General features: G+C 39.3%; 2 protein-coding genes across 4 annotated transcripts; one reads left to right on the top strand and one right to left on the bottom strand.

Annotated features, from left to right (window-relative positions):
- The first annotated feature begins 2,959 nt into the window (after nucleotides 1-2,959).
- Nucleotides 2,960-8,775, top strand: ccn6 (cellular communication network factor 6). Of its 2 annotated transcripts, none has more exons than XM_088626812.1 (5): nucleotides 2,960-3,068; nucleotides 5,095-5,374; nucleotides 6,007-6,249; nucleotides 6,627-6,799; nucleotides 7,169-8,775. In XM_088626812.1, exons 1-5 carry the CDS (start codon nucleotides 3,018-3,020, stop codon nucleotides 7,448-7,450), a joined length of 1,029 nt encoding a protein of 342 aa, XP_088482938.1. In that variant the 5' UTR covers nucleotides 2,960-3,017; the 3' UTR covers nucleotides 7,451-8,775. The 2 variants fall into 2 exon arrangements, with proteins under 2 accessions (XP_088482938.1, XP_088482937.1); XM_088626811.1 differs by having other exon boundaries at nucleotides 6,606-6,799.
- A 56-nt stretch (nucleotides 8,776-8,831) lies between these two features.
- Nucleotides 8,832-17,449, bottom strand: tube1 (tubulin, epsilon 1). 2 transcript variants are annotated; one of them, XM_088626809.1, is made up of 12 exons: nucleotides 16,842-17,449; nucleotides 16,298-16,371; nucleotides 15,119-15,171; nucleotides 14,742-14,796; nucleotides 14,527-14,642; nucleotides 14,048-14,169; nucleotides 13,366-13,553; nucleotides 12,690-12,862; nucleotides 12,268-12,408; nucleotides 11,263-11,403; nucleotides 9,918-10,092; nucleotides 8,832-9,248 (listed from the first exon to the last, which is right to left on the bottom strand). In XM_088626809.1, the coding sequence occupies exons 1-12, from the start codon at nucleotides 16,864-16,866 to the stop codon at nucleotides 9,090-9,092; spliced, it is 1,422 nt and encodes a 473-aa protein (XP_088482935.1). In that variant the 5' UTR covers nucleotides 16,867-17,449; the 3' UTR covers nucleotides 8,832-9,089. The 2 variants fall into 2 exon arrangements, with proteins under 2 accessions (XP_088482935.1, XP_088482936.1); XM_088626810.1 differs by lacking the exon at nucleotides 16,842-17,449 and having other exon boundaries at nucleotides 15,119-15,191; nucleotides 16,298-16,362.
- Between the last annotated feature and the right edge of the window lie 1,074 nt (nucleotides 17,450-18,523).

Genomic DNA, 18,523 nt, shown 5'->3' with positions numbered 1-18,523 from the left:
AGAAGTCCGAGGCGCGTTTCCTGCGCACCCGTGTGGTCAACTGTTGTAACTACTTCAATAATCGAAGGGCTGGAGTCCTGCAGAGATCTGACACGCTTCAGTCGCGAGTTAAAAACCAATCCCAAACAAAGTTCACATAAAACTGGAAAATTCACATGTTTGAATTATATATGTTAAATTCTATATTCATTAAGATGACAATTTTAACCGCTTTAATACGTTATTTTTATTGCTTCTTTTTTATATCCGACGTAGAGAAATGGATACATATTTATTTCATTTCATCCGAACTGGCCAAATAATTTCCTTTGTGAAATCTATCAGAACGCACACTGTTTCTTCAAGACATTACTTCTGACCTTCGTGGCCCTAAACTGAAATTCATTCGACACACATTAATGTGAGTGTGAGGTGAACGTGTGTCCGAGTCTGTAATGTTTTTTTAGAAAACACAGATAAAAATCTCAAATGTTGCTTAATCTATTCAAACTAGTTAAGAAAGCATTCCTTGTCTACTGTGGTTTAATGGGTATCCATCTATAAATATTTCAAACAGGAACTTTTGAAAGAAATCCTGTAACAAAATTGCTAGTTTTATTATGAGCACTTACAGTACACCACATTAAGATATAATAGCACCTTTCTCTGTCTCTACTTAGCAAACAAACAACGACAGCTATCACTAGTATTAAACAGAACAGACAAATACTATACATATGGTCTGAGATTTTCTATAGAATATGGAGAGAGAGAATGATGTCTGTTTAACGTTGACGGATACTAGCCTACTTTCAATAATGAATTTCCAAATTAACTAAAAGACGGTTCTTATTGCTCCGCAGGCCGTTTCTTAGTTGTCAGATACTTTGGGATCACATCAGGATTGTGAAAAGGAATAGTAAACATACACAACAAAGAACAAACTATCAGAAAGTACACCAAGCAAACTGCTTCTCCATCACAAATAAAATGCACACAGTTTAAGCTTTGTAAGAATTGTGTAGTCAAAACTCTTCTGCTGGGATAAAATAAACTCATTTATTATAATTAGTATTATTTTGCAGGAATTTATCAAAACTACTTAATGGTTATGCAAGCAAGGCATCATGTTTCTGTTGAAATGGAAAACTCACCACTCAGACTGTGAAAAAGAATTTTTAAAGTATGTTAAAAATGCCAAGGACATAAAACACCAGCTAGAGAAAAGCAAGTTGTGATTTCATGTGAGAGGAGCCAAAAGGAAAACTGGAATAAAGGGGATTGGTGGGATGGTTTTAAATCTAATTTTAGTGCAGGATATGTCAAACATCTCATTGCTATTAACTGCTATCTCTTATGTTTGTGAAGTTTACCAAAGTGTGAAGCATACTGTACATCTGTGTAGGTAAACTGGAGAACTGTCAGTCTTTCCCCTCATGTTTGGTGTTTTTCATATGTTTAAGGTCTCAGTTTATTAACCCTGTAATGCAAGAAACATTTATAAACACCTGATAAAACATCTTCTGGATGCTTTAATCCATGCAGTAATTTGTAGCTAAATGTCACATGACATTCTCTTCTTAATCCATCTACTCATTTCTGCTGTGTTCAGTTGGGTTAAAGAATGTTTTGTACTGTGGGCCCTGTCAGCGACAGTGACTTATTTAATGTATTTAAATGATGTGCATTTTGTATTTACTTTATGTATTATTGCAGGGAAAGGGTAAGTCCAGGCCGTCCGCTAAGCAAATAATTATAACTGGTGTGATTGTCTTCCTGCAGTCCTCACAATCTGAATTACTTGTGCAGAATGTCTGACACTGTGCTTATAGAAACAGTTTCCCAAAATAACCGAGTCCTGTCTGAGAAAACAAACCTCAGGATAGTGTCAAATTAATGTTGTTCACACATGTCTGGAAACAACTAGTTTAAATGTCAGTGCCTTTCTGCATTCACTCACCCTTTTTGTATTTTTATAAAAAATAACTCAATTTTAGTCCTCAGACAGAATACCACGTATGTACTGCTGCTTCCCTTCTTCAATGATGCGTGCAGTTGTTCTTATTTTCTATGCTTTTTTAAATAATACGGTATTAAAATTCCAGATGAATCTAATCACACCAGTAGTCTCCGTTTAGAATAGTTTCACTTCAGAAGTACATTTTTACATTGGACATTTGTGAATGTCAATCCTCAGCAGTTACAGAGAAAGGAGCAATACTTTTCACTGGGTGTAAAAAGACTGGAAAGCCACATACTGTACAGACGAGGGGCAGAATAGGGAAAAAACATTTTTTGAAGTATGCTTCTGTAGTTGTTGCATAACACTCTAGTAGTTAAAGGGAACAGTGAGCAATTCAGAGAATTTATTTTTGGAAAAGGAGCACAGATTTGACAGCAGTGTTAACAAGCCAACTGATGACACTGAAAGGCAGCCAAGATGCAAAAAGCAAAACTATACAAACAAACAAGTAATAGGTTTATTCCATGCTGAAAAAAAGAAGAAAGAGAACACAACGTTTTAGCCGTGGAGCCTTCTTCAGGTTCTTCACTATACAAACGTCTAATGATCATTCAGGTGATCTGCAGAGTGCACAGGAAAAGGTGAAACTGCTCAAAACGCCAGTCTACATGCAAAACACGTGTAAATAATCTGTTTTGATTGACTGCAATATTGTACTGCAGCACCTTATAAAAACAGTTTAACCAACCAGAAAAAGCAAAGATACTGCCGGCACGATGGTGTGTTTGCTGTAATTCTCGAAGAGATGCAATCCTCTGAGGATGTACTGTACAGTATGTGGCAGCTTACTGAAAACTGAGAGTCAGCAGCGCTCGGCCGCTTTTCAAAAAGAACTATTTGCAAGTCTGAATTTGTGTGCGGAGGAAAGGTGTGTTTAGATTGGAGACAGAGGAGAGCTTTGTGCACTTTCACATCTCATACATATCAGCTCCTCTCTCTTGACACCTCACTGCCTGCCTCCCTCCCTCCGTCCCTCTCTCACAGTTTCCAGACTTCTCTCACAGGGAGCACAGATATGATGCTGGGGTTCCTCTCCAATATCTTTCTCCTCATTTTGGCACAACAGGTAAGATCCACAGCTCCATCTTTTCTCGAACACATTCAACAGAAAAGCAGTGTTCCCAGGGTATATTCTTGGAAGGCAACACTTCCCTGCTCGTGTTTTCACGACAACCTGATTTTATATTCATGAAACCAGAAAAAACAGTTTAAACAAATGAAACCGTTTCTCCACTATGTTCCACATAAAAATGCGCAAGGCCGTGGGTGAGTAGTTTAATTTGTTGTTTTTTTTTTCAGGATGGCCCTGCAAAAAATACTCACAGTATTAAGTTATAACTCATTCAACGACTTATTGAAGCAGAAGTGTGACTTTTCAGTGCTTATGTGAAAACTAGTCATGAAACGACACACTCAGTTGCTTAGTTTCAGAGATCGCTGTGGGGTGAATGGCTGACTCTGCAAATTGTATGTGCCTGACAATGCTCAAGAAATCCATGCATATTCATGGAATTGTTGAATTTAGCCAAATTATTGAGATACTGTACAGTGCAGCTATCATACTGTGTGATTGTAGCTCTTATTACAGTACGTAATGCTGAAAAGCTGGGCGTTTCTGAGCTACAACTATGTTTTATTACGGAGTTTTGGTTAGGAAAGAAATACACCAAAGCTAGAAGACTATCTTATCTTTAATCATTCCTTAAATTCACCCACATGCAGATGAAATGAAGTGCCTGTAAACATGACAGAAGGGCTTAAGATTTTTATTCACAACCTACAGACCTTTGGCCGTGCCGGGGAGCTGTGGGAGGTTAGTGCAGGAGACAGTCGCAAGTGTCTTGGTATTTTCAATCTGAAGCTCCTCACTTTCACAACTGAGTGCTAAACACAGCAGAGCTGTCTTTTTAATGGAAAATACATAATAAGTGATTTCCTCATCCTAAATGCTGAACTATACATTTCTGGACCTTGTCCCTGTAAGAAATATTTTATTGCATGGGGTGCAAGAGACAGAATTCAGCAGCTTTTGAAAAGAGCTGTTTTTGTAGCCTTATGATCATAGGATTTTAAGGGATGTTTCTGAAGTTTTGACTTGTTTACTTCAGAAAACAGACTCACAATTTAGATGATTGCATGGATTGTTTAATTTTAATAGCAGAAAGTACACACTTGAAATACTGTGTATGGTTGCCTTGAAAAACAAAATTGAGAACTTCATGATTTTCTCTGTTTTACCTTACTTGCTTGTGGTTTAATTGCACTGTGATATCATTCATTTTGTTTTACTTCAGTTTTCCTGTTTGCACTTTACATTCTTGTATCGCATAATGGAAAACTTAATTGGCGATGGAATTTTTAGCAATAATCAGTAGGAAAAGACACTCAGCATGAGTACAAAGTGGGGTAATTGCCTCTGCTTTATTTTTTTCTCTCTAAAGCCTTTGCTTTGGTGGTCCATCAATTAACAAAAGCCCCACCCCCTCTCCCACAAAGCTTCTCATCACCAGACCAGCTCAGAGACCACTGAAGTCCAGTGTATGGGAGGACTGGTGGTAAAAAATAGCATTAAAGATGTGCATATCATTTTTCAAGGCAACACCTTTGCAGGATTTATTTAATAATGCGATTTGAGTCCCACTGTTTTCAGAAGAAATGGATTACAGGTGCAATCATCACAGATGCTTCCCTCTGTCATTGCTTGATGGGGTAGCACAATCACAGGACATGCACAGTTAACACAGCCTTGTGCTTTGCGGAGCACAGCAAAATCCCGTCCTTTTTGCCCTGTGTCCTGGCTGCACTGGGCGCTTGTGAGTTTGTTCAACAAAGCGATCCAAAATCCAACCCGCTGAAATCGGGTTCTGCTTTTAAAGATGGTTACTTACTCCTGAAATTACATGATAAAAACGGGTAACAAAAGTCTTCTGTGGTCATAACCCAGAAAAAACATTGTGATCCGAGACTGATGGTGGCCCAACCAGGACGATTACTGGTGACTGTGTCCAGACAGTGTCAGAGTCACGCTTATCGTACACTGGGGCATAAGTAAAGAAAGCACTCCTGTTCTTAGTTTTATATTATACCTCAAGTTTTTCTACAGGGCTCAGAGCAATGGTCAATTAGCAGCTCCGAGGACCGGGGCAGGAGGCCCCGAGCGCAGGCAGTTCTGTCACTGGCCGTGCAGATGTCGCAGCAAGCCCCTGTGTGCCCCAGGGGTCAGCCTGGTGAAAGACGGGTGCGGGTGCTGCCCGACCTGCGCCAAGCAGGCTGGGGAAGCCTGCAATGAAGCCGACGTCTGCGATCCTCACAAGGGGATGTACTGCGACTACGCTGCCGACAGCCCTCGCTTCGAGGTGGGAGTCTGTGCCTGTAAGTGACCACGCGCTGTAGCGGCTTCCTACCGTATGTTCATTCACACACATCGACAACACAAAACCAGCTCGGAACCGTGTCTTTGTTAACCGAGTTCACGATAAAGCCAGTAACTTGTGACACATTAGTTAGAGATCAAGCCCAGTTTTAAGGGGTCAATCCTCAGTAGGTTACTTGTTCTGTCAATACCACGATATGGTTCTGAGATCAGGGCTTACTGATGCTTCTGTAACATTATCTTTCAAGTCAATTGTGTCATGTGAACTTTCATACACGTCTCAGTATATACATTTGAATATTAAGTACCGTTATTCAGTTTTATTATAAATGCCTTACTAATATAATGTTGCCATAACAAAATGGCTAGTTGCTTTACATTAACTCTTCATATATTTTTAGCTTGCATATAAATGAACCCGATCATAAGCAACGTGGGTCTGTACAGTGCAGTATTAGTAGGTGCTTTTATTATGACTACTGTATCTGTCTCTCTTTGACCCTTGGATCTGCAAACTGCGCATCAACAGAATCATTCATCGCCCACCAAATGATCACTTGCACTGCACCCTCTTTCCCTTGGTTGTACGTCGAACGTCACCCCAGCAGGGACCTTCTCTCACTTTCTCCAGACATGATGGCCGTCGGCTGCGAGCTCAACGGGGTTTTCTACAACAACGGCCAGGCGTTTCAGCCCAGCCCCTCGTACAAGTGCATCTGTGTGGCCGGGGCTATTGGCTGCACGCCAGCCTTCACTCGGAAGCCTGCCGCCCTGGAACGAACTGCCCCCACCGGTAGAGGAGTGCCAAGCCCGTTCAGAGGTGCCAAGGGCTCAAGGAAGCACCAGCAAGACACAACTTACAGAGCCATGCCAGGTGTGTATTTGGAGCAGATACAAGTAGAAAGCAATGCTTGTATCGCCAGGAATGATAATTGCTGTAAAGAAAATGGAGCTGTATAATTACCTTGGCAAAGGAATACAGGGATAAAATGATAAAAATCGTCTTCAATGTGTAGCTGAGCACAAATCACTTAGGGCAGCAATTCTCAGTCAAATGTCTCGTTTTCATTTTGAAGTTAGGGAGATGTTTTCTTAACACTGCGGTTTAAAAATGAAAAATTAAAAAATACATTTCCGCAAAAGAACACAGAACTTCAATCTGTCGCTAGAAACTTTAGTAGCCAAATGATAAAAATGTTACGCCATTCCCTTTAACTGCAATACTGATAGCTTACAGGAATCACCCTTTAGCATGGAAAAAGAACTGCCTCATCCAGACCACAGCATGGAGCCCCTGTTCCAAATCCTGTGGGATGGGCATCTCGGTCAGGGTCAACAACGACAACAGCAAATGTGAAATGAGAAAGGACCGCAGACTGTGCATACTGAGGCCTTGTGATGCAAATATACTCCAAAATGTAATGGTAGGTAATTGATTTATTGCAAAAATGTGTTACTATTAAAACAATAAGTAATTTTCTTACTTCACTTAACTCCACTGTCTTACAGAATAAGGTATGGGTCCTAAAATGAGCTGCACTGCTCTGTGCCAGTTTTATCCTTAAATTCATTCCGTTGATCACAGCTGTAAGTTTTTCAATTTCCTGTTAAAAGCGCAGTTATTTGAAAGTTTCTTTCACCCACCCTGTTTGAACAAACAGTAATTATACGAAATGCTAATGCATGCATCTAGAAATAAAACCCCCCAAAAAAGTGCAAAAACAAGGCGATAAATAAATTCTACACATTACTACTTACACTTCAAATGAGATATATCTCACATTTATTTTTAGATACCAAGGGGAAAAACCTGTCAGCCGAAGTTCCAGTTAAAGAAGCCAGAGAAGCTGACTCTGTCGGGCTGCTCCAGCACTCGGAGCTACAGGCCTGCTTACTGTGGGGTTTGCAGTGACAAGCGCTGTTGTACCCCCAGCACATCCAGAATGATCACGGTCCAGTTTGACTGCGCCGACGGGGCCCGGGTGAAGTGGAAGATGCTGTGGATTTCCTCCTGTGTGTGCCAAAGGAATTGCAGAGATCCCGGCGACATCTTCTCTGAACTGACCCTTCTCTAGTCTTTGAAGCGCTATTACATCAGAACCAAGTTCTCAAAAACATATCAATAATCAAGATGGAAAGTGGTATAAAAAAAGTCCTGGAAACAAATGCCCAATTTCTTGCCGATAGCGTTGACTACACTTGTAGTTCTGGGTGGTATTTCAGTATTTGATAAAGTAGACAAGAAAATGATTTGCTGGAGAAGCACTGATAATTCTTTGGCAAATGACAGCTAATGATTATGTCACCACAAATTCACCATCAGGAAAACACACATTGAAACACAAAAATATCAATGGACATTTGAAGCACAAAGGTATTTTTCTGATTGGTTTGTTTTCATGACGCAATGGGGTAACATAACCTGGATTATTTTACATGTATGTGTTGTTTTAACGTTTAAGTTGCTTGTCTCTGACTTTAGATTACATATACTGTTACATTTTTATAACCAGGATTTTAAAGTGCAAATAAGGACAAAACAATGGTCTGCGTAGCTTCTGTTTATAAACGCTTGATAAGCAGTCATTCAAAATTGAAAACACACTCTTTTACTATAAATATTACATCAAAAGCAACACAGATTCCTGTATTATTTTCAACTAGCAGAAATGGTGAACAATTACCCATCATTTTTCAAATAAATCTAAATCTAGAGACAGGAAGATTAACTATTGTCCTTGAATTATTTAGCTTGTTAACTCCTGTCCAATTCTATTTGTTTTTAAAGATGATACAGGTCTTGAGCAACACTAAACAAAGAAATAGTATTCAGTTTTAGAAAAACTATAACTGCTACAGCATGAAACAATTTTGTTATGCCTTATAACAAGTTTAATAGTGCAGTTTGTTTTATGTTATCGATTTGAGCCAGACCTCAAGGAGGGCTGTGGCAGATCAGAGCCTATCCCCCAAGTATAGGCTGCATGGAGGGACTGAGAGCAAGTAATGGCTCATCATGTGAAACGGGACATCTGTCTAGCTCAGAGTCCTTCGTCCATAGTCCATTTAGGCCTCTTCTCATAGCCTTTTTTAGATAGAAACACAATAATCTGCACCCAGATTTCTGCTACTTCTCATTTTGGTGAAGGTAAACATTTTCTTCCTGTGGTCAACAACCATATGTGCTCATATTACCACTACAAAATACACTTATACTTTTATTTATGACCAATAGCTATAGATGAGCAATTGTCTAACCAGTGAACTAGGCAGAATATCCATGATGTCTTTCTGTACAAATGGTCCTGGACATTTATAAAAAGCTTATATAGTAATCTTTGGGAAACGATAACAACATTTACAGCAGTATACTGTATAATTAAAATATTACTATCCCTTCTGTAGCGGTCTTTGAATCTTAGACTCATTAGTCTGGATGTGAACTACAACATAATATTTAACACAAAAAACAGATATTTTAATTCTTTACATAAATGTTCATTACATTGTTAGAATATATGTTTAATATAGTGTCATTTGAAAGAGCATTTTTTGATTGAATTAAAAATATGAATTACTTTACATACATGTACAAAAAGATTATTATAACAAAGTGCAATTAGATTTATGTCCTATTTATGATCATTATTATAATAAAAGAGCATGAAAACCTTTGCCTATGTTGTTATTTAGAAAGGATCGATTAAAAGTAATTTATACAGCTATGTTGAGTCGCGGTGCTTCTGCTGCTAGCAAACCCTTTGTTGCATCAAGCTGTTCATATTCCCCTATCAGTGAAGTCAAGGATGAGACAGCTTCTGTGAAACAAGCCTGCTCCATCCCATCTACATTTAAATAGTGGTGGAGATGAGCCTGCAAACAAAACACCCACCATTAAAAACATACATTCAGTAAGTAAGATGAGAACAAGACGTCATTTGCAACGATGACCTGGGGAATACCCACTTATACAGGAAGGATCCGTCGGAGGGCTTAAGGGTACAAAAGGAATGCTTCACCCAGAACCCGTCACATTTCAGCTACATGGCCAGCCACTACCGCACACTCCAGAAATTCGGTTTATTCATATGTGAAGCAGGAAAATGTTTTGCCATATAGTCCATCAGTGCGGCTGCCACCTTTTTCAGACCATCACAAACCAGGCCCTGGACTACATAACTATGCCTGGGGATCTCATCTGCTTCTGGAGGAATGTTGATGAGGTTAAACGACAACTGTATAATCACACGCTAGTAATCGATACACAGAGGTGCACTGTATAAATGACTGATGTAAGTACTCATTCTTGTAATAGCCTGACAATCAGTCAATTATCTGAGTTGAGAGGGGTTCCTAAAGAAAAAAAACAGCTTGATATGAAAACAAAATGCTTGTATTTAGTACAAAAGCAACGATCACTTACTATTGTTAAGAAGTGCACCATTAACATAAATTGACATAAGCCACGTGATGTGATTTGAGTTTACAGGCTGGAGTTAAAGAGTAAAATAACCATTTCAGACGTGCGTCAGCGACACTTACCTTCTTCCTGTAGAGCCTCATGAACCTGTCCTTGAGCTCGACGAGTGTTGGCTTGATGCAGGTGTTGTTGGCCAGGGCCAGTAAGGAATGGGAGTGCCCCACTGGGGGAACCGAGCACAGACCGGTCTTCCAGCCTTCTTGGTTCCAAGACACAAACTGAAGAGAAGGCTTCAGCCTGGAGGAAGGTGAAGCAAAGCCAGTAAACATATATACTGTACACACACACACACATATATATTAAAAAAACATATTTTGCCACCATTAATTTTATATAAAAAGCAGTGTAGCAAAGTAGAATGTGACAATGGTTGAAAGGCTGCTGTTACTCAGGACAGAGTACCATATAAGAACATAAGTGAGGCTGTAAACGAGAGGAGGCCATTCGGCCCATCTAGCTTGCTTGGTAGTTAGGCAGTAACGGATCCTCGGCGACACAGCGCTCTCACGCAGCTGCGTCTTGAAAGACCAGGGATTCGCCTTCAACAACGTGGCGGGGAGCGGGTTCCACAGCTCCACAATCCTTTCGGTGCAGAGGTGCCTCTGGTACTCGGTTTTAAGAGATAAAACTTTCTGTCTGATTCCCTTAATATTTTTAAAATAGAAATTGCCTATTAAAACGATCTACCAGTAAAGGGATTCTCCGTTACTTCTTCATTCAGTATCCCAAGTTTCATTTCCCAGGAATAATTACTCTACATGAGTCACTCTCCTGGATCAACCTGCAGGTTATTTGCCCTGCTCAACATTCCAATGAAATATCTTTATTTTCCAAAGCTATTTTTTTCTTTTAAATGAGTTAGGGTGGCTGACTGTCTAAACAAAAACAGAACACACAAAATGTATACGGTGCCCTCCAGATGAATCCATACCACAGGGAAATAGGAACACAAAATATCAGAAACAGATAGGTCCTTCAGACACCATATCTGTGTTCATGTGGATGTATCCTTTGAATCGCTGGAAAAGTCTAATTTAGGCCAAGCTTGAAGTTCTTGGCAGGAGGAATCAGGTGTTTGGCTTAAATGTCCTGGTACGTGTTGGAGTTTATGATTACTGCTCCAAGACCCGAAGATGTGAAACGACCCCAGGAGTCTCCCTCACCTTTTTTTAAAGCAAGCTTGAGGGTTTTCTCAGCATGGGGTTTGTCTTTTTTTACACCAAACATGGTTCTGAGACACATCTCCAAAGACCTTAAAACATTGTGCCAAAATTCATTCAGATGCAGTTTAACCTATCTGAGTCACCTTCTGTGCACACACTGTGTACGCATTTTGATGTTGATGTTGACGTTTTGACTGAATGTTTTTGCAGTAGATTAAGAGAAATAGTCTGACTGGCCTCTTACCTTTCAATGTTCCTTCTAAGGTCAGACACTTGTACGTTGCCACGGACCATGAGGGCACAAGCCAAGTATAAGCTGTGCTTTGGGTCCGCGTGGATCAGCTGATGATCTCTACTGAAAGCATCAGTAAACATCTGATCCAGCCTGATTTACAAGAGCAGGTCGAGAAACACAATAAGAACATTAACAGTAGGCCACAGTTACTGTATAAGCAGTATACCAAGCATTGTATATGAATAAAGAAAACACGACAATCTGGTGAATTCAAGTGGATTGTACATTCGCACTGCTGGTGATTTAAAATGCATACAGCAAGACCTTAATGAGCCAAAAGACTTGCAGTTTATTCTATTATTTCTGCGTTTGTTGCTTTGGATTTCATTTTCAGGCAGAGGTTTCAGGGTTCTGCTCTTGACTGTCTCTAGGTGGCTCGATCTCTCTTTATCACGCAGTGCAACTGACCCCATGTGTATAAATTTCCCCCTCGGGGTTTACACGTAGTTGAAAAATTGCCTTCACAGTAAGGAGTCAGTGACGTACAGCACTGCACACATATCATATGCATTCCTCTCACGGCACAGGGTTTAGTCACTTTCAAAACTTGAAACCCTGCCAAAGAGTTCAACGGCAAGTAGTGTACACAAACAAGAATGGAGCTCTCCAAATGTAGTCTCAGAATCCAGTAACACTGCCCTCTTGCCATTAAATACCTATTCAGAATTTGACCGGTTCTGGTTTCTGCTAAACAAAACAAGACCAAAACAAAGTTAAATTGAATATTTTGTAGCAGGTTAAGATTTGGTTTAAATTGACTCAACCATCAGTGGAATTTAATACAGACGAATTGAAGGCAAATTCTTTACTAAAAGAATTCTCTCATTCATAGCAGCTGAAAGGGCTCTTTATGGGCGCCCATGGAAGAGCTCCAGACTCAAACTTAATATCCTGAGCTGCTGAAAGTACAAACAAACAGTGCAGCAGTAAAAATAGCTCAAGAGTGCACTGTACCTCCTTGAAGGAATATTTACATCCGCCAGTGTGTACAGAGGAGTTAAACTGGGTACCAGGTAGTGCAGCCGTGGAAATGGAACAAGGTTCATAGCAATTTCATTGAGGTCCATGTTGAGGGACCCCTCAAAACGTGCAGAGCTATAAAAAAAACAAAACATTTTGTCTGTGGATCTTAAAACAATCTTCCGCAGCTGCATAATTTACTCTGCTTTCTTATTCCTCACTGGGAGATGCTTCCTTACATGTAATACTAATGTTTCACAAGGAAATGCTAACAGGTTAAACTCTGCCCATCTTAAACAGCAGTGGGGGAGAAATAAAAAAAAAAACTAATTTTTAGAACTAGGCACATTTATAAGGTGCAGTAGAAAAAAAGATGTTCCACACTAAAGGGCTTCTAATGTTTGAACATACTGTACCTGGTTAAGTTTAGCAGTAGATTAGCTACGATGTTGTTCATGGCATCAAAAGGCTTCTCCAAACTACTGACTCCTCCGCGGCCAGAAATGATGGTGCTGTCCTGTTTAATTACAGCTCCAGGCTTTCCTGAATAGGCCATCTGCTTAATTTTGTTGACTATGTCAACTAAAGACTGCAATAATTAATAAGAAATAATAAAAGGAAAGACAAAATATCAATGAATGTCAAGTATCAATGTCTTACATCTTTAAATACCAATTAGCTGGATGTTAGATTTTTTTGTACTGGCTTTACATCTTTCAAATTGCCCTTTTTCTTCAGTTCTGAAAAATGTGTTTGAAAATAAGCTTTTTAAAGGGGATTACTTTGAAATATGCAACCAAAAGATTGTAACTCTGTGAAAAAGAAAAGAACATAACAGAAAAAGAAAACTTCCAAACAGAAGGAAACATACTAATATACTATATTAATAATATCAGAGAAGGTCAACAAAAGTAATTAGGCTGAAACATATTTAATAATAATCAGTCGTATCAAACAATGAAAGGAATAGCAACTACGGACATCAAATTGAATTTTATTTTTGGAAGGTTTTATTTAGTTAAAATTCTGGGGCAATCTCCGATATAATGCAAATTCTCTTTTTTGCCCCCCACCACTGTCTTCCAGACTCACTTGATTTTCTATGGGAAGAACACAGTCTGCATGCTCGGTCAGCTCTCGCATTGCCAGGACACTGTTATAGGGGGAAGTGATGACATCGTCTTCAGCAGAAGGGTACACTGAAGTGACTATCCTGTAAACCTCAGGGAATTCATCCTCAAGCAGGTTCAGAACAAAAGTCCCCAAACCAGACCCAGTCCCTAAAAGGCATTAATAAAATCAGATTACCATTAGTAACATCATCCTAATCTTTACAGAACACTGCAGAAATTGTTGAATGTGTCTTTAAAATGTCATGAGCCAGGGATTTTCACATTTCTCCTTCTGCAAAGGAATAAAGGCATGCCTTTTCCTACAGGTGTCATCTTTCCTTCATGAGCAGAAAGAAGTCTATGATCTTGAACAGAAAAGTTGGGGCCTCCTCATACAGAAAATGTATTTTTAACAATTATTTACCTATTATTGTTAGATTGACACTTACACCCAAAGTGTCTTACAGTTGCGTCCATTTATAGAGCTGGACATTTTATCTAAGTACCTTGTTCAGGGGTACAATAGCAATGGCCCACACTGTAGCCACATCTTTCCAGCTCTGAGTCCAGAGTCCTAACCACAAAGCTACACAACTAGTAGGCAAGCTTTATAATCATAGAAATTAGCCACAAATGAAAGGCTATGGAAATCCACAGCTCACCTCCCCCCATAGAGTGTATAACAAAGAAGCACTGCAGGCAGTCACAGTGCTCTGCAGCCTTTCTCAGATTCTCCACAATCTGCTCTCGGTAAGTGCAGCCGTATACCTTGTGTCCTACAGCCCTATAGAAAAAAAAAAACAGAACATGGGTGTCTTTGTAAAATAGCGGCTCAGCCAAACACCAAATTAGCAATGAACAAAAGCTTTCATCAACAATATCCCTTACTACACAAAAGACACCTTACTGTGGACTGCAAGACGACCAAAAATATTTTATCTTGATTTTGAAGCAAAAAGATTCTCTTAGAAAACATCTTCAAAATAAAGTGGATAGTAATAGGCTGAAGGAATCCACAAATGAAAAAGCATCCAAACCAGTCGTAATCACAAAGATGCTTCTTTCGTTAAATCATAAAGGCCGATAAAACTGTTAAACTCTCTTGGGTTTTAAGTGGCGATTCCTGATGTTGAGTTCTTACCAGTTGTTGCCGGATCCTGACACATCTGTAATGAGCTGCTTACTGTCAAACACTTCCCTCAGTGGTCCCTGGAGTATTTCATTGACAACACCTTCCTCCATGTCAATGAGAACAGCCTGGAGAAAAGGCGATTGCAGAAACTATGTGAGAACCCTGGTCACAAAATACACCAGGCATTAAAACACTACAGATAAAAAAAGAAAGGATGATTTTACCCTAGCTTTTAGAGAACTGATTTTTCCTCCACGAATACCTTCTCCGGCACTTGTCCTAGATACAGTATACACACAATCAATATTAGATTAGATAACCTTTATTAGCCCAAACTTGGGAATTTCTTTTGGCAATATTGCTTCACAACTTTCACCAATAAAAAAAAACATGCATTACAAGTGCAAAACAATACCATACATGTTACTCAAACATATGAAGTACTTCGAACTATGGACATTTTTTAAATGACAATAAGGGCTAGAATTAAAATTATACTGACTGAAGAACAAATGAAAAATAAGACAAATGCAAATGTAGAAGCAAGCTGTACAGTGAACGGGAAAACACATTTTAAAGTAAAATGATAAAAAAAAACTACCTGGTATCCACGTTCCTAAAGAAACTACTTAAGGCTTCATCATAAATCCCTTTCTAAAAAAAGAAAGATATTCCTTAAAACACAAAGGCAATTGATATTATGACTACAAATTGCATACATTTCAAAATGCAAAATATATTATTGATTTTTTTAGGTCATGCAGAAGAGGGAGACGAGATTTTAACACAACAGAGTTCTACGGCTTTCTCATATTCTCATAATATTTGGTAGATGCACTGAAAACTCAAGACTCCAAGTGTGACATAGTGTTTGGCAGGTCAGATACGAGCAGCTAATTATCATATATTCTTTAAATAGGTGCTAGAGCTTTGTAATGTATACCGTACAAAGTCAAAAATGTACCCCACGTTCTCTAAACAGCAAAAGCTATTTGGACAAGTGTTATTCTGTGATTATTCTTCTATACAACAAATGACAGTACTTTCGTTGGAACAGGTTTCCAGAAGTAAAAGTACTGTTTTGTGTTCCTGGTTAGATTAGGAAGTGTGCAGTGCTGCAAGGCATTTGACAGCTACAGTACCTCCTAGTGAAGGCCTTGTTCATAATAACTGAGTGGTTTTTTACCTACTTATATTAATAAAAGAAATCTGGCTGCACAGTGATATGAGTTTTGACAAAAGTACATTTTAAACTGTGAGCACGTCTTTAACACACTATCTCCACTACATCTGCTTGCACACCAAGAATGCATTAAAGCTAAAGATGCAGTTATTTACCTTGTTCTGAAATTGAAATTAAGTACAAAATACATCTGTATCATCACAGAGATTAGATCAAATATTTCGATTATATTAGAAAGACACTAAATGTCAGGGTGCTGATAGCAGTAGTGAAAAGGAGGTGGATGCTGCACACTGGTGGTGGTGGTGGAGGAGGGGAGTCCCCATTACCTGTAAAGCGCTATATAAGTGTAAGCAATTATTATTATTATTATTATTATTATTATTATTATTATTATTATTATTATTACAATTGTACATTTTCACTGCTAATTAAGCAGCGCCATATTGTTTCGAATATCGAAGAGATAGAAATCTCTATCTCACTAAATGTCAAAAACTAAAATCAACCACTGATCAGGATGACCACTAATCGTTTTTTAAAATTAGTTTTTTAAAATAAATTACACAAACTCCATGTGCATGTCTTTATACTTACTTTATTTACATGTGCGTGTTCCCGTAGAGCCAGGTCCCAAAATCTGCACCCCACCTGATTGCCACACTGTCCCACTGGAGGAAGAAATAAACACTGTAATTAACGAACAATCCAAGAATTAGCATAATAACTACAATTAGCCTGGGGACAGGGTTCGTAGAAGAATTGTAAATTTTACTACAAATCTAAAATCTTAAAGCCACTCGAAGCTGAAACTGATAAAAGGTGTAAATCAATTATGTTGTATTTGCTTCAGTCTCCCATAACTGAAGATGACGTCTGTGGAAAGCTTTTGAGGAAAACACTTGTTAAAAGCTGAATATTTGACCTACATGATTTAACGGTTAAATATTCCATGAGTGTGACTGGGAGTAAAGCTAGCATAATTAAACACTGTGAGCTAAACGTTATTCAAAATTGAAAATATGAAATATATACGTAGCGTTTATTGAAACCGCAGTACGATAATTTCATAACAGTAGTAGATACTGTAGGACGACTAACAGTACTTTCCTTCGATTAGAAAAAAATAATAGCTACTTACCTTGCACTACAATAGACTGTGTCATCTTGGGTGAACTATTCACATGCACACACAAACAGAAAATAAACACATAATGATTAAATTTCTTCTACTTTATATCTACCGGTGAGGTACCCATAAACTGAACGGCTTTGGTGTCAATCCTGGGTCAGATTATAGGACTACACGGAGTTTCTTTACAATATAATAACGTAAGCGCCAAAACCGCTTTCTCGTTGCATTAAATCATATTCAATCTCGATTTACTTTACGAAACAGGGAGGCGAAAAACATTCAGTTAAAGTTTCGGCGCCTCTGCACCTCTTCGAAAAAAAGTTTGTTGGTCGCTTCCTGATGACGTCTCCCTTAGAAACGAGAGACGCCACATTTCTTTCCGTTAGCCTTGGCGACGGCGCGAGATCGGAAGAAGAGAATGCATAGCAATTTCTTCAGCTCCCTGGATAGTTCCGTCACTATCTTCCCACGCTTACTTTCCTGATGCTTAACACTGATATCTGGGTGAATTTAGCATTCCCTTTTCTTGCATCAGAACTGAACAGAAATAGATCCGAGGCATGCTGCTGTACAGTACGTCGTGTGATGGTTCACAGTCACATGCCGCCAGATATGTGAGCAGTATAGACGGAGTGTATATTTAAATACACCGATCTAGACTGTATGCAGTGCACAAGTCCAGGCGAGGGCAGCTACAGTACGTAAAACGTTATTATTTTAATACCATGGCGGTTATAAGACATTGCCCCACAACAGTTGCCTTTTAGAGATTTTGTTTTAGTATACTTTTCATAAGAACAGACGGGAGATTCATGCCTTGGGCATCATATGCTATTTTTTATATAAAAAAGGGATGGGTATGTTCATCCTGGTCTTCTGGACCTGGAGTGTCTGCGAATTTTCTGCGAATTTGTCCTCAAAGCACGAGCCCCAGCCCCACTGCACTGAGATCAGGTAGAGAAATAAGACATTCCTTTACTAAGGAACGAGTAATAGGTTTATTCCATGCTGAAAAGAGAAGAAAGTTATATTCTGGACTTTCTTCTCTTTTCAGCAGGGAATAAACCTGTTACTTGTTCCTTTGCAGCCTACGCATGCTGACGCAGCTGCCCACCTGAACTATTCCTTCACTAATTCATTCAAGGGGGTGCAAGCCCAGACTGGATTTTATCTGGGACACCAGGGCTAATACTCATGCTGTGATGTACAATGCCGTGAGATTTTTAATGATCTAATGTTTCATTTCATAGATGGTGTCTCCTACAGCACAGAGTCCCTAGTCACCATGTTAGGATGTTGGTTTTGATATTCTGGTCCAGAGAAAAGAGTGCAACCAACTGTTCCAGCACCACATACAGCAAAAACCGGGTGTTCCTTGGCAATCTGCTGTTCCAGTACTGACCAGACCCAGCTTTGCTCACTTATTGATATCTGAAGTGACCAGGTTAGAAAGTGGCTCCTTTCCTGTCAACATACCCGAACTGTCCATTTCCACTGTTTCACCTCAACTGTTAAGGTAGCCTTACAAAGCTTCTTCCTTTTATATGCTGCATTTGCAGAGTGTTACTTAGGCGTGTAATGATCACTCTAGCTCCCACAGCACCACGGCCAGAAGTCAATCAACCAACCTACTGTACCAACCGCCCACTCAATCACCCAATGTGCTCATTCCCGTGACAACACGATCA

Source organism: Lepisosteus platostomus, chromosome 3 (genome assembly GCF_059453375.1).
Source record: "Lepisosteus platostomus isolate fLepPlt1 chromosome 3, fLepPlt1.hap1, whole genome shotgun sequence".
In the NCBI taxonomy this organism is placed as follows: Eukaryota; Metazoa; Chordata; class Actinopteri; order Semionotiformes; family Lepisosteidae; genus Lepisosteus; species Lepisosteus platostomus.
The sequence above is the reverse complement of the archived record's forward strand: the minus strand, read 5'-3'. Positions and strand labels throughout refer to the sequence as shown.